At 41.6% G+C, this 25,221-nt stretch overlaps 1 protein-coding gene across 2 annotated transcripts in view; it reads right to left on the minus strand.

The window, feature by feature from the left end:
- SNTG2 (syntrophin gamma 2) overlaps nucleotides 1-16,427 on the minus strand; it is a 221,672-nt gene extending 205,245 nt beyond the window's left edge. For both annotated transcript variants that reach the window (XM_007673306.3, XM_039910428.1), the window contains exon 1: nucleotides 16,313-16,427. In XM_007673306.3, the coding sequence (XP_007671496.1) occupies nucleotides 16,313-16,321 (9 nt within the window). In that variant the 5' untranslated portion in view covers nucleotides 16,322-16,427. The remainder of the gene's footprint in view (nucleotides 1-16,312) is intronic.
- Nucleotides 16,428-25,221: the final 8,794 nt, after the last annotated feature.

Consider the following 25,221-nt stretch of genomic DNA (forward strand, 5'->3'; position numbering starts at 1 on the left):
GCCTACCAACTCATTATATGAACTCAAGAAGCAGCATGGTGGAGAGAAGCAGCAGGGATTAGTGGATAGAGCACTGGCCTTTGGGAGTCAGAAAGTCATGGGTTCTAATCCCAGCTCTGCCTGGCACATAGTAAGTGCTTAACATTACCACAAGTTACTATCATTATTATTATTCTCCCAAGCACTTAGTGCAGTGCTCTGCACAGAGTAAGCATTCAATACACACCACTGATTCATTAATCATGCTTACTTATTCTATCGTATACTTCCAAGCACTTAGTACAGTTCTGGGTACCGCATGGGTGTTCAGTAAATATCACTGATTGGTAAATGGCATTCAGGGAATTAACTTCCGGCCTCCCTCAAACTGTGGTTACTCCAGAACAAGTTTCCAAAATGATATCCGCCATATCAGGTAGATGATATATTCATTAGGGTGTCAGATGCCTGAACAAATGAACAGGGATCAAATGGGGATGGAAATGTTGAGTGGAAAAGATAATTTAGGAGGAAATCAGAATCATAAAATATTAGGACTTAACTATATACCAAGTACTGTACTGAATGCTGGGGTAGATACAAGATAATCAGGTTGGACAGAGTCCCTGTCCCATATTAATTCAATCCTATTTATTGAGCGCTTACTGTGTGCAGAGCACTGTACTAAGTGCTTGTAAAGTACAATTCAGCAACAAAGAGAGACAATCCCTGCCCACAACAGACTCGCAAGGGGGAAGACAGACATCAAAATAAGTAAACAGGCATCTATAGCATCAATACAAATGAATAGAATTATAGATATATACACACAATAATAAAATAGAATTATAAATATGTACATATATACCCACAAGTACTTTGGGGCAGGGAGGAGGGTAGAGCAGAGGGAACGATAGGGGGGAGATCGGGAGGGGGAGCAGAGGAAAAGGGAGCTTAGTCTGGGACGGGCTGCTGGTGGAGGTGAGCTTTCATATGGAGGCTCAGGGTCCAAGGGGGAGGAAGAACAGGTATTTCATTCCCATTTTAATAGTAATAATAATGTTGGTATTTGTTAAGCGCTTACTATGTGCCGAGCACTGTTCTAAGCACTGGGGTAGACACAGGGGAATCAGGTTGTCCCACGTGGGGCTCACAGTCTTAATCCCCATTTTACAGATGAGGGAACTGAGGTATAGAGAAGTTAAGTGACTTGCCCACAGTCACACAGCTGACAAGAAGCAGATCCAGGATTCGAACCCATGACCTCTGACTCCAAAGCCTGGGCTCTTTCCACTGAGCCATGCTGCTTCTCAGGTGGAACTGAGAATAGTACCCAGGTCCCTTTGACTGCCAGGTCCATTCATTCATTCAATTGTATTTATTGAGCACTTACTGTGTGCAAAGCACTGTACTCGGCACTTGAAGCAGGTCCATGCCTCATTTCCCTCATCTGTAAAATGGGGAATGAGACTGTGAACCCCATGTGGGACAGGGACTGTGTCCAACCCGATTTGCTTGGATCCACTCCAATGCTTAGTAGACTACAATCTTGCAGGAAGAACAGATATTCCATTCCCATTTTACAGGTAAGGAAATGGGAACACAGAGCAGTTAAGTGATAATATTAATGATAATAACTGTGGTATCTGTTAAGTGCTTACTATATGCCAGGCACTGTACTAAGCGCTGGAGTGGAGAGAAGGTAATTTAGTTGGATGTAGTTCCTGTCCCACTTAGGGCTCACAGTCACCGCAAGCAAGTGGTGGAGTTGGGATTTGAACCCGGGTCCTTGGACTGTCACGCTTTTTCCACTAGGTGCTGGAGCTCAGTCTTAGACACATGGAGACATCCATATGGAGGTATTCTAGAGGCAGGAAAAAATATGAGATTGCAGAGGAAATATAAGGCTGGGGCTAGTGAGATAGATTTGGGAATCTTCAAAGTGACATGGTAGTTGAAGCCATGGGAGAGATTGAGTTCCCCAAGGGAGTGAGTAATAAAATCAGGGGAGGCAGAGGAAGAGCCAGCAAAAGACAACCGATCGTCATCAGTGGCATTTATTGAGAATTTACTGTGTTCAGAGCACTGTGCTAAGCGCTTGGGGGTGTATAACGCTCCATAAAGCCTCCTTTTCTCTTCTCCCATTCTCTTCTGCATGCCCTGACTTGCTCCCCTTATTCATCCCCCCTCCCAGCTCCCCACTTACGTACATATATCTAATTTATTTATTTATATTAACATCTGTCTCCCCCATTAGACTGTAAGCTTGGGGAGGGCAGGGGATGTGTACACTGTCATACTGTACTCTCTCAAATACTCAGTGCAGAGCAATAAATAGTGCGCTCAGTAAATCCGAATGACTGACAACAACGCAAAATAGCTGGCAGACATGTTCCCTGCCCACACCGAGTTCATAGTCTAGAGGTGGATTCAGCCGGGCACAGAATGAAGTGAATAAAATCTTATCAACCTGAAAGGTCAGCATGTGTTCAAAGTCATCAACAGACAGAATGCATACATTAAATCCAGCATGGAGAGGAATTTGGGGGGGGGGAGGGGTCAACCACTCCCAGCCAAATTCGCTATTGGGAGTGTCCACCTCCTCAACCTTTGAAGGATTTAACTGACTTGAATAGAGAGATTAAAAGCTCATCGAACAGCAGTCTGTTCCCATTGTGGCATTAGATCAATGTTAGATGTTTGCTTTGTTAGCCCAAGGTGTCTCTTTGCTGAATAGGACCTGAGGGATAACGCTTACAAAACGTAAGTTCCTGTATATAAGGTCTAGAAGCAGTGTGGCCTAGTGGATGGAGCAGCCCTGGGAGTCGGAAGGGCATGGATTCTAATCTCTGCTCCGGCATTTGTCTGCTGTGTGAGCTTCGGCAAGTCACTTCACTTCTCTGAACCTCAGTTACCTCATCTGTAAAATGGGGAATGAGACTGTGAGCCCCTCGTGGGACAGGGACTGTGGCCAACCCAGTCTACTTGTATCCTTGTGTTTGTTAAGGCATTTAGTACGTTGCCTGGCACACAGTAAGTGCTTAACAAATACCACAGTTATCATTATTATTATGGTCCTGGATTCTATTTCCAGCTCTGCCTCCATGTGGCCTTGGGTGAATCACTTAACTCCTCTGTGCCTCAGTTACCCCATCTGTAAACTGGGGATTAAATCCTATCTCTTATATAGACTATGAGCCAACCTGATTAACTTGTATGTACCCCAGCTCTTAGAGCAATGCTTGGTATTTAGTAAGAGCTTAACAACCACCGTAATCGTTATCAATTATTACATACGTATATAAATATATGTATATATAAAACATACATAGATACATTTATAAATATATGTATATATATAAAACATACATAGAACCCACATCCAATTCAAAATATTTCATTATTGATAAATTTTTACATTTCTGTCTAATCAAGTTACTTATATTGGGCATTTCATCATTCTTTTTAGATGCATCTATGAGATTTTGGTCAGCTGATTAGAATTGTTCTATGGTTAGAATGTTGTTTTGTAAGGTAAACTATACTTTATTTAGTACTCTTCTGCTTTACACTCTATGGTTCCTGGATTTATTTTAGAGTGGTGGGGAATTCATGGAAAAGGAATTTACACTTTCAGTAAGGTGATTTTGTTTGCGTAGACGGTGAATAGAATGTCACTGTGTCATCGGTGATAAAGTCGTGTGAGGTTTTCCAGGAAACGTGAGCAAGAGAAAATGAGGCCTGAGTTTCAAGTTTGATAGATTTGTTATTCTGCGCACCTTTTACATGGGGACTTCATAGCTCCAGACCAGCCTTATTTTGAGTATTTCTTAATCAATCAGTTGGAGGTGGTTGGTGTAGAAAACTCGCTCAAGAAGTTTGGAGAGGAAATGGTAGGTGGGAGACGGGGTGATAATAGTTCTTAGACACAGAGTTGAAATCAATTTATCGAGAGCCAGTGGGCAGAGTACTGTGCTTAGCACAGAGGAGCAGAAAGTTAGAAAAACACGTTCCGAGATCCTCGGAGAGTTCCAATCCAGTCGGGGGTAAAAAGCCCCTAAATGACGGATAGGAGGAAGAAGAGAATGGAATGGGTGTGTAAGTGCTTCAACAATAAGTTGATATGCACAAAAATTGGCAAACTTGCCAAGGTGACACTAGGGAGGATCTAAAGTGAGAAGAAAAAAAATGAACCAGGGAGGGCCTCCAAGTCAAAGTGGAAACTTAAGCAACGCTTTAAAGAAAGGCTTTGAAAGAGGTTTTCGAGAAGCGGTCATCCGGTCTAAACCCCTGTGTCCAGGAGAGGATCCTTAAACTATCTCAAAAAGTGATGTAGTCAATTTTTAAAGATCGCTGGGCACTTGCCAGCTCCTTCTGTTGTCTGTTCGACACGTTCCTGCTTATGTAACTGAAGTTTCTCCTGCTGCAACTTCAGCTTATTTCCTCTTGAGGCCTCGGGGAAATGGGGACCTTTACTTCCACAAATGATTCTTCTTGCGCAGTGTACAGCAGGCAACGCAGTGGTTCTGAATCTTATTACCAACCCAAAATGTTTTGAAATGGGGGGAAAGATGGAAACCTGATATTTTCCAGGCAATGAAACTACATTCACGATTGCTGTTAAAACAAGTTTCTAAAGCAGACCACACAGCTCGTCCCCTACGGAGAGGGACTGCAGTCATTACCAGAATTGGTCGACATATTAGGAATCATCTTTCAGCCACTTCTTTTTATTTCATCATTGCAAGCCGCTCCTTTTTTTTATTTTCCCAGCACTCAGATTTTCCGTTCCCAAGACAGAAAGTGTATTTCAAAGTGACAAGGCTCACAGCGGAGCACTTGAAACCGAAGGGATGGCTTAAATGCAAGATGGGGGATCAGAAACCTATTTTCTTCCTCTAGAAAATCTTTTCATTTCCACCAAAGTTCTACATTTGAATATCACATTGGGGGCCTGAGTGGAAAACTACACAGAAGCATAATGTGAAATAAAGTTTCTCTCAATTAGCCAAGAAATCTAATTTTTGTTGGGTGGGATAACTTTAGCAAGTTTTCAGTGGGGAAACTATTTAATCACTAGATTATGGATTGAACCAGGAATCCAGTTCTTCTGAAATATTAACATCCCCATACGCAGATGAATAAGAATGGCTAACATTTCATCTCCCATCCAAGGAAGAGATAGAGGATTTTTTGCAAAGCCAAAGCCAGGAGAAAGGTCAAATCAATTTCTCCAAAGCTCAAATTGACGCTGGTTGTTAAAAGGTTTCATAAACCTAAATGAGTTTCAGACCAGGCAGGTTAATATGGGTGGTTACTTTACAGTCATGGGCTTGATATCTCTCTAGGATCTCTTTATATCTTCACTGCATATCATTCTGTAACATACCAAAGTACGGCATTTTGTTCGATTATTTTTGGAGGAGAAATGGTTAGACCAACCTTTTACAATCTTTAGAAAATTCATAATTATAATAATGATAATTATGCCTGCGATATTTGTTAAGCGCTTGCTATGTGGCAGACACTGTACTAACCGCTGGGGTGAATACAAGCAAATCAGGTTGAATACAGTCCCATGTCGGGCTTCCAGTCTCAATCTCCATTTTAAGGATGAGGGAACTGAGGTCCAGAGAAGTGAAGTGATTTGCCCAAGGTCACACAGCAAACATGTGGTGGAGCCAGGATTAAAACCCATGACCTTCTGACTCCCAGGCCCATGCTCTATCCACTACACCATGCTGCTTTTCTTAGGAAATTAGGAAAGTAGCTGAACAACCACAAAGAAACCCACCAAGAAACAGTTGAACTCTAATAAAGATAACAATATATATTACATGTTTACTATGTACTAAGGATTGGGTTAAATACAAACTAATTAAGTCAGTCCCTGCACCTGGAGGGGCTCACAATCAAAGAGCTAAAAAGAGTAACTGATTCTCATTTCCAAATAGGGCAATTGAGGTCTTGAAGAATTGGCTTGCCCAAGGTTACACTGGCCTAACTGGGATCAAAACTCGAGTCTCCAAACTCACAAATCCTAAACTGTTTCCAGGAGCCCATGGTGCCTCTCAAATTGATAAATACACTGGTGACTGGGATAGATAAGTCTGTTATACTACTACTAATTATGGTATTTGTTAAGCACTTACTATGTGCTAAGCACTGTTCTAAGCACTGGGGTAGTTACAGGGCAATCAGGTTGTGCCAATGTGGTGCTCATTTTTTCCCCATTTTACAGATGCGGGAACTGAGGCTCAGAGAAGTTACGTGATTTGCCCAAGGTCACACAGCAAACAAGTGGCAGAGGCAGGATTAGAACCCACGTCCTCTGACTCCCAAAGCCATGCTCTTTCCACTAAGTCAAGATGCTTCTCTATCTGCTGCTGTAATCTCCCTAGTGCTTAAATATTAATGATGTTGGTATTTGTTAAGCGCTTACTATGTCGGAGCACTGTTCTAAGCGCTAGGGGTAGATACAGGGTCATCAGGTTGTACCACATGAGGCTCACAGTCTTCATCCCCATTTTGCAGATGAGGTAACTGAAGCCCAGAGAAGTTAAGTGACTTTCCCACAGTCACACAGATGACCAGTAGCAGAGCGGGATTCGAACCCATGACCTCTGACTCCCAAGCCCAGGCTCTTTCCACTGAGCCACGTTGCTTCTCTATTTAACCACTTTCTATGTGCGGAGCACTGTTCTAAGCGCCGGGGTGGATACAGGGTAATCAAATTTCCCACGTGAGGCTGACAGTCTTAATCCCCATTTTACAGATAAGGTAACTGAGGCCCAGAGAAGTTAAGTGACTTGCCCACAGTCACACAGCTGACAAGCGGCAGAGCCTGAATTCGAACCAATGACCTCTGACTCCCAAGCCCGTGCTTTTTCCACTGAGCCACGCTGCTTGCTCGGCACACAGGAAGTGCTATTGGTTTAGATAGAAAGGAAGAACTATTTTTTTTTTTAAAAAAAAGGAAAATATCCAGGCTATCTTTCTGTGTGGCCAAGTATTTGAAGAAAAATATATACATGCTTTAATAAGAGACTAAAAGGAAACCATAAGAAGCAGTGTAGCCTAATGGCCTAATGGATAGATCATCTGCTTGGGAGTCAGAGACTTCTAAATCCTCCTCCTCCTCCACTAACCTGCTGTTGTGACCTTGGGCAAGTCACTTCACTTCTGAGAATGTTACCTCAAATGGACAACGGGTATTAGGACTGTGGGCCCCATGTGGGACAGGGACTGTTTCTACATTGATTAGTTTATATCTACTCTAGCACTTAGAAGGGTGGCTGGCACATAATAATAATAATGATGGTATTTATTAAGCGCTCACTATGTGCCAAGCATTGTTCTAACCGCTGGGATAGATACAAGGTAGTCAGGTTGTCTCAGATGGGGCTCCCAGTCTTAATCCCCATTTTACAGATGAGGTAACTGAGGCACAGAGAAGTGAAGTGGCTTGCCCAAAGTCACACAACTGACAAGTGGCAGAACTGGGATTGGAACCCACGACCTCTGACTCCCAAATGTGTGCTCTTTCCACTAAGCCATGCTGCTTCTCAATATGCTTCTCATAATATGCCTTTAACTACCATTAAAAAAATATGGCATGTTTCTCATTTTATACTTAAATATAGGTACTCAGATTAATTTTATTTATGCCTACAAATACATTAGAATCCAATGTATGATAAGTATAATTTCATTTATGGTCCTCAATAATATTTATAGAGCACTTTATGCAGAATACTGTACTAAACACTTAGGTTAATATAATGTAACAGGATTGGTAGGCCCATTCCCTTCCCACAGAACCACCTGAATGCAAATACTTATTTTTAAAATTTTAAAGTAACCTGCCAGGCCCAACGGTGCGCTGGTTTGTATGATTTAATATTCTAATACATCCAATTTTTATTTTTAAAAGGCCCTTTTCCATTCACCATTGTGGCATTTGTTGAGCACTTCCGATTGTACCACAAGCTTTTCTAAACGAGTGCTGAGATAGATACGAGACAATCAGTTCCTACATAGGACTCTCCGTCTAAGTTGGAGGGAGAACAGGTATTGAATCTCCACTTCACAGATGAGCGAACTGAGGCACAGAGAAGTTAAGTGACTTGCCCACGGTCACACAACCTGTATGTGGCAGAGCAAGGATTAAAACCAGGTGCTCCGACTCCCAGATCTGGGCTCTTTCCTAGGCACCGCTGCTTCCCTAACGCAAATCTGAGGAGAGTTTCCTCTTGCCTCCTTCCTGTCAAACTTCTTATTTTGATAGGCAGCAATGCTTTTCAAGAAATAAAATATCAAACACGGGTCCCAAGTCCATTAGTCCAACTTTGACCACAAGGCTGAAAATCGTTGGCAGTGGAGGGTAAATTCTTAGTCCAAATTCAACCATTTGGAAAATTATGATCATTGAAATGGAAAACCCTTTCTAGCCATTCAAAAAACTCTGCCCATTGTACCCTCTAATTAAGGAAATTTACCAGACTGCAGTTCACGACAGATAAGGAGGTAGCATGTTGGAATATTATTATTAAAATGGTATTTAAGTGCTTTCTATGTGCCAAGGACTGTACTAAGCCCTGGGGTAGATACAAGCAAATAACGGTTCATTGATTCCCAGCTTTAGGAGCTCCTCGCTGTGCTCTTCTCTATGAATCGATGCCCTATCGTGGCAGGAGAGTTTGCGTATGCTGACAAGGCTTAGAGCCATGCCAGACAGGACTACCTAAAATGAAAAGGTCTACACCGAAGTCAAAGTGGATTGCCCCGTGCTGGGCAGCAGCGGCGTCGGAATAGGTCAAAGGCGGATGATCAAGCGATCAAACCGTTGATCAAAGACAATGGAAGAGACGAAAGTTTTTACTGCACGGAAGAAGGCAGGGGTAAATCACTTTCGTACCTTTACCAAGAAAGTTCTGTGGATACACATAGGACTTTGTGACAGACCTCAAGACAGAAGATGGGATGCTCTGAAGGGGTTGTGTCCACAGAGTCTCAACGGGTCGGAAATTCATTCACTAGTATTTATTGAGCGCTTACTATGTGCAGAGCACTGTACTAAGCACTTGGAATGTACAAATCGGTAACAGATACAGTCCCTGCCCTTCGACGGGCTTACGGTCTAATCGGGGGAGATGGACAGACAAGCACAATAGCAATAAATAGGATCGAGGGGATGAACATCTCATTAAAACAATAGCAAATAAATAGTTTGAGGGTGACATACATTTCATTAACAAAATAATTGGGTAATGAGGATATATACAGTTGCGCGGACGAGGACAGTGCTGACGGGATGGGATGGGACGGGGAGAGGGGGAGGAGCAGAGGGAAAGGGGGAGAAGAGGGTTTAGCTGTGGAGAGGTGAAGGGGAGGGTAGAAGGAGCAGAGGGAAAAGGGGATGACTCGACTGCACTTCAAGTGAAGCTGTGCTCTTAGTGCTCCGTTAGCAGTGACCCTAACCTGGTCTGTCTTCCTCCTGCAGAAGGGTTGGTAAGGGAATGTGTCTATAAACTCTCCCAAGCGCTTAGTACAGGACTCTGCACACAGTAATTCAGCAAGTTCAGTCGATTGACCGGCTCGGCCTAGACTTGCCTTTCTTCTCTTCCTGTATTGGTGGGCTTAGACTCCTCTTTGTGGGGCCGGTGGGCAAGGGACACCTCCTCTCCAGGCGTGTCCCCTCTCTTCTCTGCCAGGCTCTCCACACTCCCAAATCGCACTTCCTCTCTCCATCCCCAGCTCCTGCCTTTCCATCCTTCCCTGCTCCCTAGTTGGAGAAGCAGCATGGCTTAGTGGTTAGAGCACAAGCCTGGGAGGTCATGGATTCTAATCCTGACTCTGCAACGTATCTGTTGTGTGACCTTGTGCAGCTTCACTTCTCTGGGCCTCAGTTTCCTCATCTGTAAAATGGGGGTTAAGAGTGTGAGCCCTATAAGGGACAGGGACTGTGTCCAACCTGAATAAATTGAATATACCCCAGTGCTTGGCACAAAGTAAGTGCTTAACAAGTACCATTATTATTATTATTATTATTAGTTCTCTTGGCGATCCGCACATCTCCCCTCCCCAACTAGCTTTCTGGCCGAACTGTTCTCTGGCTCTCATTCACTTTCTCACTATTTTCTCAGCTACTAGAAAAGTTGAAGTGCTCAGTATGCATGGAGTGATGAATGTTCCTAATAAACAGGAAAACAGAGGGGGTAATTTCTTCTTTCTCTCTTCCAGTTTCAACCAAGAAGCGTGGAATCTATGGCTTCAAGTTGACCTGGATTCCCCTTCCCAGGAGGGGAAAAAAAAAGACAAACCTCAAAGATATTAACCTATACTAATGATACTTGAGCTTATGACCTATTAGCTGCTTGAATTGCTTTTTTTTCCCCCCTCAAGATTTTGATTTACCAACTGTAATAGAAGCAGGAAGAAAAACCAAACACAAAAACATTTTTGAACTCCAAAAGTTCATTCAAGTATGCCTAACCTCTGAGATTTGAGTATATCATATCCCCTGCTAGACTTAACATTGAACACAATTTTTCAAGCATATCATAGTTAGCTTGGACAACTTAATGAAGAGCTACACATTTTTCAATATATTTTTCCATTATTAGAAGTGAAGCTCTCCGTCTTTTGTGGTGCTGTTTTTCTGGCTTAGCATTTCTACCAGAAAAAAATGATGATTTTGCCTTCAAATATAGAACTGGGTGTCCGTATTAACTGGTCTAGCCAAACAACTGTCAGTGGTATTCAAAGATGATCTGGCAAAAATGGTTGAAAAAAAACCAAACAATCTAGATTAACAACTTCCCCTACTGGTTATTAGAAAGGCTCTCCCTGGCCTGTTTGCTACCGTGATCTCTCTGCATTCCACCGGGATGGCACACTGTTTAAAACTGTATTTCAAATACTTCTTTGGCCCCCCTTCATATCAGACCATCACTCTCCCCTCTTTCAAAGCCCCCCTAACAAATCACACCTTTTCCAAAAGCTCTTGCTCAAATTACACCTCGTTTCCTAATAATAATAATAATAATGGTACTTGTTAAGCACTATGTGCAAGGTGGGGTTCTAAGTAACGGGATAGATGAGTTAATCAGGTTGGACACCGTCCTTGACTCATGTAGGGCTTACACTCTTAAGCCTCACTTTACAGAGGAGGTAACTGAGGTCCAGAGAAATGAAGTGGCTTGCCCAAGGTCACCCAGTGACAATAATGTTGGTATTTGTTAAGCGCTTACTATGTGCAGAGCACTGTTCTAAGCGCTGGGGTAGATACAGGGTAATCGGGTTGTCCCACGTGAGGCTCACAGTCCCCATTTTACAGATGAGGGAACTGAGGCACAGAGAAGTGAAGTGACTTGCCCCCAGTCACACAGCTGACAAGTGGCAGGGCTGGGATTAGAACCCGTGACCTCTGACTCCCAAGCCCATGCTCTTTCCACTGAGCCACGCTGCTTCTCTAGATGTGGTGGAGCAGGATCACCCAGGTCCTTCTGCCTTCCAGGCCTGGGCTCTATCCTCTGAGCCATGTTGCTTCTCCCGACACTCCCCTTTCTCTCACTTATGCACTTCGATCTCTACCCCTAAATACTTGACATTCACCCCATCTTCAGCCGCACAGAACTTACATACTGATCCTAATGCTCGGCCATTCCCACTAATTTGTAATTTGTTCTAGTATCTATTTTGCAGAATAGTGACACAATAGTGCCAACAGGTCTCTACAGTGTCATATAGAGTGCCTTTCACATTAAGAAGCATCTCATTTTATCATGATTTTCCCTTTCCCTTGAATTCGGTCAGTTGAAGTCAAATTGAAGTCAGGACTCCCTTGTCTTCCCCTTCTGTCACTCCGATTTGCTCCTTTTCACCCCTCCTTCAGCCCCACCATTTAGGTATATAGTCGTAGTTTCTTTACATTAATGTCCGTCTCCTCCTCTGGGCTGTTAAGCTCGTTGTGGGCAAGGAACGTGTCTACCAACTCTGTTATGTCGTACTCTCCCAAGCGCTCTGTACAGTGCTCTGCACACAGCGCTCAATAAATACGATGTAAATACGATGGATAGAATCCCACTAGGGTGTGAAATCTCCCAGCCAGGTCTCTTAAAGGAGTTTTCCATCAAAATAAATCGGAGCTTCAAAGCACACTTCCAGCTTTAACTACTACTTATTCCCCCAATTAGGAGTCATTCCGTGATTAATTAAGCCTTCAAAAAATGTCTGCTGAGAAGCAGAATGGTGTAGAGGACAGAGCGTGGCCCTGGGAATCAGAAAGTCACGGGTTCTAATCCTGGCCATCACTTGTCTGCTGTGTGACCTTGGGCAAATCGCTTTACTTCTCTAGAGCTCAGTCACCTCATCTGTAAAATGGGGATTAAGACTGTGAGCCCCATGCAGGACAGGGACTGTGTCCACCCTGATTACCTTGTACCTACCCCAGTGCTTAGAACAGTGCTTGACACATAGTAAGCACTTAAATACCATCATTATTATACTGACTTGTCCAATGGCTTAAGTGACAGATCTTCATCCAGTACCTAGCTATTTGTAAACATTTGCTCTTCACCTCTTTTTACAGCTAAGAAAAACATTTAACTCATCTTTTTTTTTTTTTTAATCTAAGCCAAAAAAAAAACTAAAGTAAAGTCTTCATTACTTAACTGTACAAGGTCAGGGCTTTAAAATACAAGATGTTATTTGCTAACCATCATTATGATTTTGAGAATTGGAATCAAGTTCACAAGGTCAAAACTACCTCTATTCCAAGCACTCCCTGTGCATTTCAGCTTCTCACGGCTCAGACTCTGAGAAAGGCATGATTTCTCTGTCTCAGTATAAACAAAAAAAGTGATAATGGTATTTATCCTAATCAGATCAGAAACAGTCCCTGTTCCATGTAGTCCGAGATGGAGGGAGAACCGGCGTTTTATCCCCATTATAGAGAGAAAGCAGTAGAGCCTAGCGGAGAGAGCTTAGACCTGGCCTACTCTCCCAAGCACGGCACTTTGCACACAGTAAGCGATCAATCAATACAATTGAATGAATCAGAAGGACCTGGCTTCTAATCCCAGCTCTGCCACTTGTTGGCTGTGTGTGACCTTGGGCAAGTCACTTCACTGTACCTCAGGTACCTTATCTGTAAAATGGGAATTAAGACTGTGAGCCTCATTTGGGACTGTGTACAAGCTGATTAGCTTGTATCTATCTCAGTGTTTAGTATTGTATCTCCCACACAGTAAATGGTTAGACTGCGAACCCGCTGTTGGGCGGGGATTGTCTCTGTTGCCGAATTGTATATTCCAAGCGCTTAGTACAGTGCTCTGCACACAGTAAGCACTCAATAAATATGAATGAATAAAATGCTTAAAAAATACCACACAAAAAAGAGGAGGAAACTCAGGCCCAGAGAGGTAGTGACTTTAGATAGCAGCGAGGCTCATTGGAAAGAGCTCGGGCTTGGGAGTCAGAGGTCATGGATTTGAATCCCAGATCTGCCACTTGTCAGCTGTGTGACTGTAGGCGAGTCACTTCACTTCTCTGTGCTTCAGTTCCCTCATCTGCTAAATGGGGATGAAAACTGTGAGCCTCAGGTGGGACAACCTGATTACCCTGTATCTACCCCAGCGCTTGGAACAGTGCTCAGCACCTAGTAAGAGCTTAACAAATACCAACATTATTATTATTATCCCAAGTAACCCAACAGTCAAGTGGCAAGAGCTGGGCTTAGAATAAAGAATTCCTTGCTGATATTTCTGGGCTCTTTCTACTAGACCACCTGCCTGGAAATGATTTCTCCCATATTTGGTAAGTCAGGCAGTCTTAAATCAACCACTGGAGTAATGAATCATATTCTATTTATTGAGCGTTTATTGTGTGGCTTCAGGGAGACTCCAACGGAACAGAGTCAATAGATTATCACAACAAACCAGAATTCTGCCCAGAGCTTACTGACGTTTTGGGACCCAGCCCACCCCACCACCATGAACATCCAGACTGCATCTTCTCAATTAACCTCTAATAATAATAATAATAACAATGATAATGATGGTATTTAAGTATTAAATGCCAAACACTGTTCTAAGCACTCAATTATTATGTGCCAAGTACTGGGGTAATCAGGTTGTCCCATGTGAGGCTCACAGTCTTCATCCCCGTTTTACAGATGAGGGCACAGAGAATAATAATAATAACAGTGGTGGTATTTGTTAAGCGCTTACTATGTGCCAAGCACTGTTCTAAGCGCTGGAGTAGATAAAAAGTCATCGGGTTGTCCCACATGGGGCTGACAGTCTTAATCCCCCTTTTACAGATGGGGTAACTGAGGTGCAGAGAAGTTAAGCGACTTGCCCAAAGTCACACAGTTGACAATCTCTTGACTCCCAATCCCGGGCTCTTTCCACTAAGCCGCGTTACCCTGGTCACCACTTTCATCTTTCATCCAATCGTATTTATTGAGCACTTACTGTGTGCAAAGCACTGTAATGAGCACTTGGTAGAGTACAATATAACAATAGACAAATTCCCCAGCCACAGGAGTTTAGAGTCAGACGCTTACATTCTAATGGATGATGCAGGCAGATGTAGCTTACCTAGAAATAGCAAAAATATCCTCATGTTACTACCTGACATGTCAGGATGAAGTAGCTGAAAAATAATGACTATACAGTTGAATATAAATAATTACTATTTCTTAAACTCTTACCATGTGCCAGTCACTGTTCTAAGTACTGAGTCGCTGCACTAAGCGCTGGTAATAATTATGGTACTTGTTAAGCACTTACTACGTGCCAGGTACTGTACTAAGTGCCGGGGTGGATACGAGCAAAATAGGGTTGGACACAATCCCTGTGCCGCGTAGGGCTCACAGTGTTAATCTCCATTTTATAAAAGAGGTAACTGAGGCACAGAGAATTGAAATAACTTGCCCAAGGCCACACAGCAGACAGGTGGTGGAGGTGGGATTAGAACCCATGATCATTTGACTCCCAGGACAATGCTCCATCCACTCAGCTATGCTACTTTGCTGAGAATGGGTATAAATACAGATGTGCTTAAGGAGGATGTTGGAGATACTCAAGCTTGAGGTGTGGGAGATTAGTTGGGGAAGGAAGGATTTTGAACAGGCTTTGAAGTGGAGGGGACAACTGTGGTTTGGGGTGGGAAAGGAACTTCTAGTCTGAGCAGACAGCGTGACCAAGTCATCGGAGAGAGAAGGGCAGTAAGTGATTGTTAGATCACATTCTTTGTGAGAGTGAGGTTCCTTCGATGACGCATGTGGGTTGGTGTCTACTTTCTTCACCAAAGCCCTCCGAAGGAAAATTAGAGGTTAGGGAATCTGGTGCAGGATAGGGACATTAGCCTTCCAAAAATCCTGGAAAACATGACTGAAATAGTTTCACGGACAGAACAAACGCCAGTGATTAATATTTAATCAATTTTACAGCTGAAAAGAATACATAGATTCAAATGGAGATGGAAAACCAGAGATTTAAAATTGCACCTGGGTGGTGGATTGACTTATTGCAAAATCTCCCCAACAATCAATCATATTTATTGAGTGCTCACAGTGTACAAAACAGTCAACATGTGGTGTAGCCTAAATTCTTTAGAGACCCTGTGCTCAGAAAAGGGATGGAATCACAACCTTCCACCACAAATAAATCCTTGTATCCCTAGCCTATTTCAGTATTGTTATTGGTTAAGTGGGGAAAGAAAACACACCAATTCAGAGCAAAATAAGACCTGATTCTTCCTAGTAGGCACCAAAGCAGGTACAAGCACAGAGAGATGGGGAATCCCAGCCCTCACGGGATTGTTTATTCTCCACCCACACCCCCAGGCCCTCAGCATTTATGTCTATATCTGTCATTTATTTCTTTACATTAATATGGATCTCCCCCCACCTAAACTCACTATGGACAGGGGATGCGTCTCTTAGTTATATTGTACTCTCCCAACTGCTTAGTACAGTGCCCTGTACACAGTAAGGAGACAATAAATACCAGTGACTGACTTAAAAAGCCACCAAAGAGTAGTTCCATCCCCATAAACGACCAGGCACATCTCTCCCTGAAATCCTTGATAATCTATAGGACAATAGACAAACAGCACCTTGCATCCCAGAACAGATAGCTCTTTATTGTTTTTCCTTAGTAATTCATTACCTTAACAGACTTAATCATATTTATTGAGCATTTATTGTGTGTAAAGCACTCTATTAAGCACTTGGGAGAATACCATACAATAATAAATAGACACATTCTCTATCCACAATGAGTTTAAAGTCTTAGAAAGGGTAAGAAAGTTTGAGAGTTCTTACCCCAGTCATTGGCTGCGACTCAATCGTCACAGAGAGAGGTAGTGTCTCCAGGTGATCTTGCTCAGAAAAAATGTAAACTGAGGAACAGCACGTAAAGAGAAGAAGAACATTAGGGATGTCTTAACCTCAGTGATAAAGCAGTGGGAAAGTGGAAACCTTTGGATGTTTATAGCCTTTGAGCTAATGAAGCAAGAGGGTAACAGGTTTTTCTTGTTGAGGGAAAGTTGGGGGTGGGGAGAAACCAACCCTACTGAATCAGTAATCAGTCAGTGTGGACACAATTAAGTCATCACCTATCTTTGAAAGTTTTAGAGGCCTCCTGCAGAAAAAAAAAGGCACATAAGATAAACATCAACAAATAGAGTAAATAACATCAGAATAATATAAACTTTGGCTGATGTTCCACAAATTAAAAGCAAATTTATTTTGCCCACCATTCATCATCGTGATTTAGAAATGGAACCTATACGAGGAGCTATAAAATTGTTTTGGTAGATACGTTAAGCAGATCAAAATAAATGGAAAGATTTTATGAAAAATCCTCAAAATTAGATGTTATTCTCTAAGAGATTTTCAAATCTAAAATGATCCAAGTACACTTCCCACCAATTTAAAATATAAACGTGCAGTGCTACCAAATCATCATGGATAGTTTAATCTTAGCAGAAATTCCTGAAAGCTAATCAAATTTGTCACGATTTTAACTTATGTGCAAAATAAAAGAGCATATATAAGTTCAGAAAATAGCACTAGTTCATTAATTTAACAAGAGCGAAGAGACATGCACTTGAGATATTGCACAATCCCCCCAAATTCACAGTTTGAAATCTTGGCATCATAATTAATTGCTATATAACTTGCCATAAAACTTTGATAATTGAATGTATAAAAGTTAAGCCAGAAACTGCATTTTGAATGTTTTGTTCATAGGCTCTGATTAGCAAAAGCATAACTTAAAAAAAACAATTGAATTGGCTTTTATCTGTCAATTTAATTAATGTACTGTGCCTTCAGTAATGACTCTTAGGCCTTGAAATAAACCACCCTTCTTCACTTAGATAAATCAGCCCCTAAATACAATTTCTAGATTCTAAATCCTTTGTTTTATTTTGAAATAGGTTTTACCTTCTAAACTACTAAAGCCTAAACTGCCAGATTATATCTGTTTTGTAAACTCAGTGAGGACAGAGCTCAGGTCTACTAATTATATTTTATTCTCCCAATGCTTAGTACAATGTTGTGCAAAGTCAGGACTGAATAAATACTTTTGACATGGCTGATTGATTAAATTTAAAAAAAAACCTCCAACTGCAACTAGTAAGCATGATCAATACCACTCCTTGATTGATCTAATATAATATGTGGTTAGATCACAGGCCTGGGAGTCAGATGGTCCTGGGTTCTAATCCCAACTCCGCTACTTGTCTCTGTATGACCTTGGGCAAGTCATTTCATTTCCTCTGTGCCTCAGTTACTTCATCTGTAAATGGGGATTAAGACTATGAGCCCCATGTGGAATGCAGACTTTGTGCCCAACCTAATTACCTTCTTTCTACCCCAACGCTTAGTATTTATTGATTGCTCTCTGGGTGCCAAGCACTTTACTGAGTGCTTGGAAGAGTACAATATGTTTTAATGAGATGTTCTTTCCCTTGATTCTCTTTATTGCCACTGTTCTTGTCCGTCCGTCTCCCCCGATTAGACCGTAAACCCGTCAAAGGGCAGGGACTGTCTCTGTTACCGATTTGTACATTCCAAGCGCTTAGTACAGTGCTCTGCACATAGTAAGCGCTCAATAAATACTATTGAATGAATGAATGAACAATAGAATAAGTTAGAAAGCAGCGTTGCCTAGCGGATAGAATCCGGGCCTGGGTATCAGAAGGACCTGAGTTCTAATCCCAGCTCCACCACTTGTCTGCTGTGTGACCTTGGGCAAGTCACTTCATATATCTGTTCCTCAGTTACTTCATCTGTGAAAAGGGGATTGTGTCTGTGAGGCCCATATGGGACAGGGATTATATCCAACCTGATTTGCTTGTGTCCACCCTAGTGCTTAGTATAATGCCCAGCACACTGTAAGCACTTAAATACCACAACTATTATTATTATTATTATAGACTTGGTTAGTTACATAATCTATTGCTATAGTCAGTTCTACCGTAGAAGAGGTGGCTACCTTGCTCCCAGATTCCAAGTTTAATAATGTTGGTATTTGTTAAGCGCTTACTATGTGCCGAGCACTCTTCTAAGCGCTGGAGTAGATACAGGGTCATCAGGTTGTCCCACGTGAGGCTCACAGTCTTCGTCCCCATTTTACAGATGAGGTAACTGAGGCCCAGAGAAGTTAAGTGACTTGCCCACAGTCACACAGCGGACAAATGGCAGAGTCGGGAAACGTGATATGTTAATTCAATTCATTCAGTCATATTTACTGAGCATTTACTTTGTGCAGAGCACTGATATGTTGCTCGCCACCTTGATCGATGTCACCTACCAGAATATAGCTGTTTGTTTGTCATCCGTGTCTAGTCAGGTAGATATATACTGATGGAAAAAAGTATCCTAATTCCTATTCTAATTCTAAAATGTCTAGTAAATCCAAGGCGGGAAAGTCGATAAGTGAGTGTGATGAAAATGATCCAGTCAAAAGTGATGGCAGATGAGGAGGAAGAATAGAAAGGGGGTGAGAGGAGGGAAATTGGGAAAACGTGAGGAGAGAAGCTTAGTAGGAAGAAAGATTCCTTCAGTTGCACTTACTGAGCAGTTACTCTGCGTAGAGTACTGTACTGAGTGTTTGGGAGAGTACAGTAAGCGCTCAATAAATATGATTGAATGATTGAATGGATGAGAAGACATGATCCCTGTTCTCAAACAAAACACTTCTTGGAGAAAAGAGGTTGGCAACCTTTTTTTCCCTCAAGGTATGACGGTGATCTTCATTTTATCTCAAAGCACCTGTGGGCCTTTATGGCTCATGACTGCCCAGGTTGAACAGTGTTTTCTTTAGAATGAAAACAAAAGCTTGAAATAAAATTAGAAAACCATCAATAGCTGTTACTTTAATTTTTAGAAAAAACATTTACTTGATTATGTTTAAGGGGTGTGAGAGAGGGAGAATAAGGCGGGGAACGGTAAGGAAAATGGGAAGCTGGTGGTGGGAGGGGAAGGTTAGAGAAAGAGAGATGGAGAGATGGGAGACTGAGAGAAAGGGGGGGGAGGGATGAAGGGAGAGGGGGCGGGAGAGAGAGAGGGGGGAGAGAGAAGGGAATCAGAGACAGAACCCCCAAAAAACTGACAAAAGAAACAGAAAGAGAAGCAAAATAAACACCTCCATTAATCTCATGACACACAATGGATTCTTATGGCATACCGAGAACCACTGTAATACCAAGTTTACCCTTATTCCAGAAACATAGGAATTCAAAGACGGTAGCAGTATTAGAACTCCAAAGAGATTTCCCCTTGAATCCTGAAGCTGCTTCATCCTAAGACTTGGACAGATACTGCTGCAATAATTTCGAAAAGATAGTTTGTGACGAATAGTTTGTGTAGGTTTGCAATTATTTGTATGAACTTTAAGAATATACATTTTTACTAACTTCAACTGTACAGGGGTTTAAAAGACTATGAGATTTAAATGTGATACAATAAATGAGTATGCAGACTGGAATTTTCTCTTTTTCATTTTAGTGAGAAGGGGGCAAGGGAGTTTTGTTTGTTTGTTTGTTTTTACTTCAGCATATGACCTACCACGCTAAAGGGCAATACTATCCCTTTTTAATAAAATCATAGGGCAAAATCACTGAGACAAAACAATGATTGCACCAGTTCCTTTTTTCAACCTTTACCTTCTTGGTTTTTGATGGTCCTACATTTTAGAGCAAAATGGATGAAATTCATTCATTCATTCATTCAATGGTATTTATTAAGTACTTACTGAGTGCTTGAAATGAAAAGGTCACTCACTGTTACTGTGAATATTTTACCCCCCACAAGTTTATTTCGATAGGAGGAACTCTTGGTCTTGGTTAATTCAAAAGTACTCCTGTTTTATTTTCCATTTATGCAAGAGTTAAACCACTAACCACTGGGCGACACAAATTCTTCCCAGTGAGCTACTTTGGTTTGTTATTCTCAGAAAATAGACTATGGCTCCTGCCTACCAGTTGTCTTGTCGACTGGAAAAATCTGGCTAGTTGGATCTTTTAATAAAATAATTTGTAATAGTTGTTTCTGAGATTCGTTGCCAGATTTTTCAGTTTTGTTAGCTATAAGATTAATGTCATGCCACCCAAAAGATAAAGGGATCATTCATATTTATGATAATTGTTTTTCAGAAGAAAACTAACTTGAAATTTCTTTAAGAGCAATATTGACTTCATGTCTGGGAACGGTAATTCATTGATTACACTGCATGTTTTTGTGAGCTAATGCTGTATTTTATAATACAAATGAAGTTCAAGAAATGCTGGGAAGTAACATGGCCTAATGGAAAGATCATGGGCCTGGGAGTCAGAGGATCTGGGTGCTAATCCTGGTTCTGCCTCTTATCTTCTGTGTAATCTTGGACAAGTCACTTAGCTTTTCTGTGCCTCAGTTTCCTCATCTGTAAAATAGGGATTCAATACCTGTTCTCTCTCTTACTCAGGCTGTGAAGCTCACCTGGAACAGAGACTGTACCCGACCTGACTTTTTAAAATATTTTTTATGGAATTTGTTAAGCACTTACTATTTGCCAGGCACTAAGCAATGGGACAGATATAAGCTGATCAGATTGGACACAGTCCATGTTCATTCATTCATTCATTCATTCACTCAATAGTATTTATTGAGCGCTTACTATGTGCAGAGCACTGTACTGAGCGCTTGGAATGTACAAATAAGTCACAGACAGAGACAGTCCCTGCCCTCTGACGGGCTTACGGTCTAATCGGGGGAGACGGACAGAGGTTCATAGTCTTAATTCCCATTTTACAAATGAGGTAACTGAGGTACAGAGAAGTTAAGGGACTTGTCCAAGATCACGCATCTTGGAGGCAAGATGAGAACCCAAGTTCTTCTGACTCCAGGCCCATGCTCTATCACTAAGACACAGTGCTCCTTGATTAGCTTGTATCAACCCCAACACTTAGAACAATGCTTGCCACTTAATAAGCGCTTACCAAATACCATTAAAAATGTGTGTTTTGAAATATGCATGATATGTAGTTACATATAAAGATGAATCCTTTATAAAAATGACTATAATAAAGTAACCTTTTAGGTGGTTTTTAAAGAAAATGAATCCTGGAATTGTCGAGATTTATAGAGTTCAGTGCTCCTTCAACACTCCCTGGAATAGCACGTGAAGAAAATCCAGGACCAAAAAAGGTCTTTGAGAAAAGATAATGCCCAAGCCCTAGAAATATTACTTTTTCTTTAATAATAAGATGACATGCTCTACCAACAGACAGTAAAAGTCACCCACCTTTTCTGCACTGAATGCTAATCTCTGCTGACTTTGATTCAGCACAGTCAAGTAAAAAAGGAGGAACTTTTTATTTCTCAAGCAATAAGAGCATGCTTTTCGAAATCAGCCACTTTGCACCAAAATAATTCAAATATATTCACAACTGGATAGCTTGGATGACCTAAGTAATCATAGCTCTTCAAACATGACTGAACTTTTTTTTAATATCACAAGTTTTACAAAATTAAAAAAAAACAATTGTGAACCCTAGTAAAAGATGAGGCATTTTTGGAGAAAACAATTAAATCTATAAGCCCATGCTACCAGTCAATCACTTAATTGTAGCTACTTGATGTGGCTTTACTTTAAAGCTCTCTCTGTAATGTAAACTTGTTATAAAAGCAGGGAAAATGTTTGCCAAGTCTGTTTTATCGTACTCTCCTAAGCGCTTAGCACAGTGGTCTGCACATAGTAAAGGCTCAAAAAATACCACTGATTGATATTGTTGCCTTAGGGTAGAAGAAGCAGCGTGCCCTAGTGGGTGGAGTATGGACCTGGGAGTCAGAAGGACCTGGGTTCTAATCCCAACTCTCAGAATTAAAACAGAATTAAACTGTAAGGTTGTTATAGGGAGGGAACGTGTCTATCAACTCTGTTGCACCTTGGGCAAGCCACTTAACTTCTCTGTGCCTCAGTTGCCTCATCCCAAAAATGGGAATGAAGACTGTGAGCCCCACTTGGGACAACCTAATTACCTTGTATCTACCCCAGCACTTAGTGCTTGGCACAAGGTAAGTGCTTAACAAATACCATAAGTATTATTATTATTATTAATAATAATGTTGGTATTTGTTAAGCGCTTACTATGTGCCGAGCACTGTTCTAAGCGCTGGGGTAGACACAGGGGAATCAGGTTGTCCCACGTGGGGCTCACAGTCTTAATCCCCATTTTACAGATGAAGTAACTGAGGCACCGAGAAGTTAAATGACTTGCCCAAAGTCACACAGCTGACAAATATTACTCTACCAAGTGCTTATTAAAGTGCTCTGCACACAGTAAGGGTCCATAAATATGTTCTTTTGATTAATATTCTTCAAACATACCAGTTTATGATCAGAATCTCACCAGGGCAAAACACATCTCCAGTTCTTACACGGCCATTTTCAGAAACAGCCCATTTGCAGACACCTATGATACTAGTCTCTCCCAGATACATCCTGAAATCTTAAAAAAAATTAAGATTTGAAATTCTGCTTAATCTGAAAAAATAGATCATATTTGGAAGATAAAATATTCCATTCTAAAATAACTCGGGCACAATTTCCATCATGGTGTGAAACTGTTATACAGTGCTTCCTTACGTAATCTTTTATTAGTGGTTTTTCTTTTTTTATTAGTTTTGAAGCTTGTCAGGTCTTTGAGGGCAGGAATCACGTCTAACTTCTGTGCTCTCCCAAGTGCTTAGTACAGAGCTCTTTATACAGTAAGTGGTCAATACATACCATTGATCGGCAAAACTATTTTCTACTGCTGTCGCTATTAACAAGACAACAAAGCTGATAAACATGAGTTTTGAAGGTCTGGGAACGAATTCCTACTGTCAGTGACAACTTCAGTCTCTCTTTGCCTTGACTTTCTAATTGACAAAATGGTAACAATAACTCCTCTCTTTTTTGAATAGTGCTTTTAATTTTCCAAAGCACTTTCATATCTTAATATCTCATTTTATTGTCACAACATCCACATGAGTTGGGAATAATGAAATAATAATAATTATGGCATTTGTTAAGCGCTATGTGCCAGGAGCTGTACTAAGCACCGGGAAAGATACAAGATAATTGGGTTGGACATAGTCCCTTTCCCATGTGGAGGCCCAGTCTCAATCCCCATTTTCCAGATGAGGTAACTGAGGCACAGAGAAGTTAAGTGACTTGTCCAAGGTCACGCAGAAGACAGGGGGTGGTGCCGGGATTAGAACCCAAGTCCTTTGTACTCCCAGGCCCAAACTCTATCCATTAGGCCACGGGGCTTCTATTATACTCATTTTACAGATTAAAAAATCGGGGCCCAGAGAGGTGGTGATTTTCCTGCAGTTACACAGCTGGCTAGTGGCAGAGAGCTGGGAGTTGAACCTAGGTGTCCTGAATCCCAGTCTTGTGCTCTTTCCATTAGATCATGCTGCTTATTTGGTGAAGTTAATGTCAAGCAATCAGTGGTATTTAATGAGGGATGTGCGAAGCACTGTACTAAGCACTTGGGAGAGTACAATACAACAGAATGAGCAGGCACATTCCAGGCTCATTCTGAGCAATTATTCATAATTTAATGCTGGGAAGCAGCATGGACTAATGGAAAGAGCCTGGACCTGGGAATCAGAGGGCCTGGGTTCTAATCCTGGTCTGCCAGTTGCTTGCTGTGTTACTTTGGGCAAGTCAGCAAACTTCTCTGTGTCTTAGTTCTCCGGTTCTCTCTCCCGATTGTGAGCCCTATGTGGGACAGGGACTATGCCTGTAATTAACTTGTATTTTCTCCAGAGCTGAGAACAGCATTTGACATATAGTAAGTGATTAACAAATACCATTCAAAAATAATAATAATCATTGCCTTTCAATTATAGTGTTCTCGTCTGTCCGTCTCCCCCGATTAGACCGTAAGCCCGTCAAACGGCAGGGACTGTCTCTATCTGTTGCCGACTTGTTCATTCCAAGCGCTTAGTACAGTGCTCTGCACATAGTAAGCGCTCAATAAATACTATTGATATTGTATGGTGTTCCCCTGAAATGATCATCTTTAATTTTTCTTTTCTATTCAGAGTAACCTAGAGGAAAAAGCTCAGGCTTCTGAGTCAGAAGACCTGGATTCTAATCCTGGCTCAGCCACTTACCTACCGTATGATCTTGGGCAAATCGTTTAACTTCCGTGCCTTAGTTTCTTCATCTGTAAAATGGGCATTCGATACTTGTTCTCCTTCTTACTTAGACTATAGATCCCTTGTGAGACAGGGCTCTGTCTCCAACCTGAATATCTTGTATCTACCCCAGCAGTTAGTATAGGGTTTGGCACATATTTGCTTTTCCTACTTATTCATATATCCATAGGTTCAGACTGGACCAAATCCTAATTACTTTTAGATAAATGAAAATAAATTTGACTCATTTAAATTGACCAAAACTTCTATTGTCTCTCAAGGGCTGACCCTGCATCTGACTCAGAACAGCAGACTAGATAATGTAGATTTAGCCAGTCAATCAATCATTCGTATCTGTTGAGCGTTTACCGCGTGAAGAGCCATTACGTCTCTATCGGTGGAAGTGATCCAAAATGCATTTCATTATCTGTCTATGCTATTTCCATATGGAAGATATTAATATGTAGACGTGGGATAAAATACCTCGTTTTCCTCTCAGACTGTGAGCCCCTCGTGGGGCAGAATGGCTTCCCATATGATTATCTTTT

The sequence above is a fragment of the Ornithorhynchus anatinus genome, chromosome X1, assembly GCF_004115215.2.
Source record: "Ornithorhynchus anatinus isolate Pmale09 chromosome X1, mOrnAna1.pri.v4, whole genome shotgun sequence".
Taxonomy (NCBI): Eukaryota; Metazoa; Chordata; class Mammalia; order Monotremata; family Ornithorhynchidae; genus Ornithorhynchus; species Ornithorhynchus anatinus.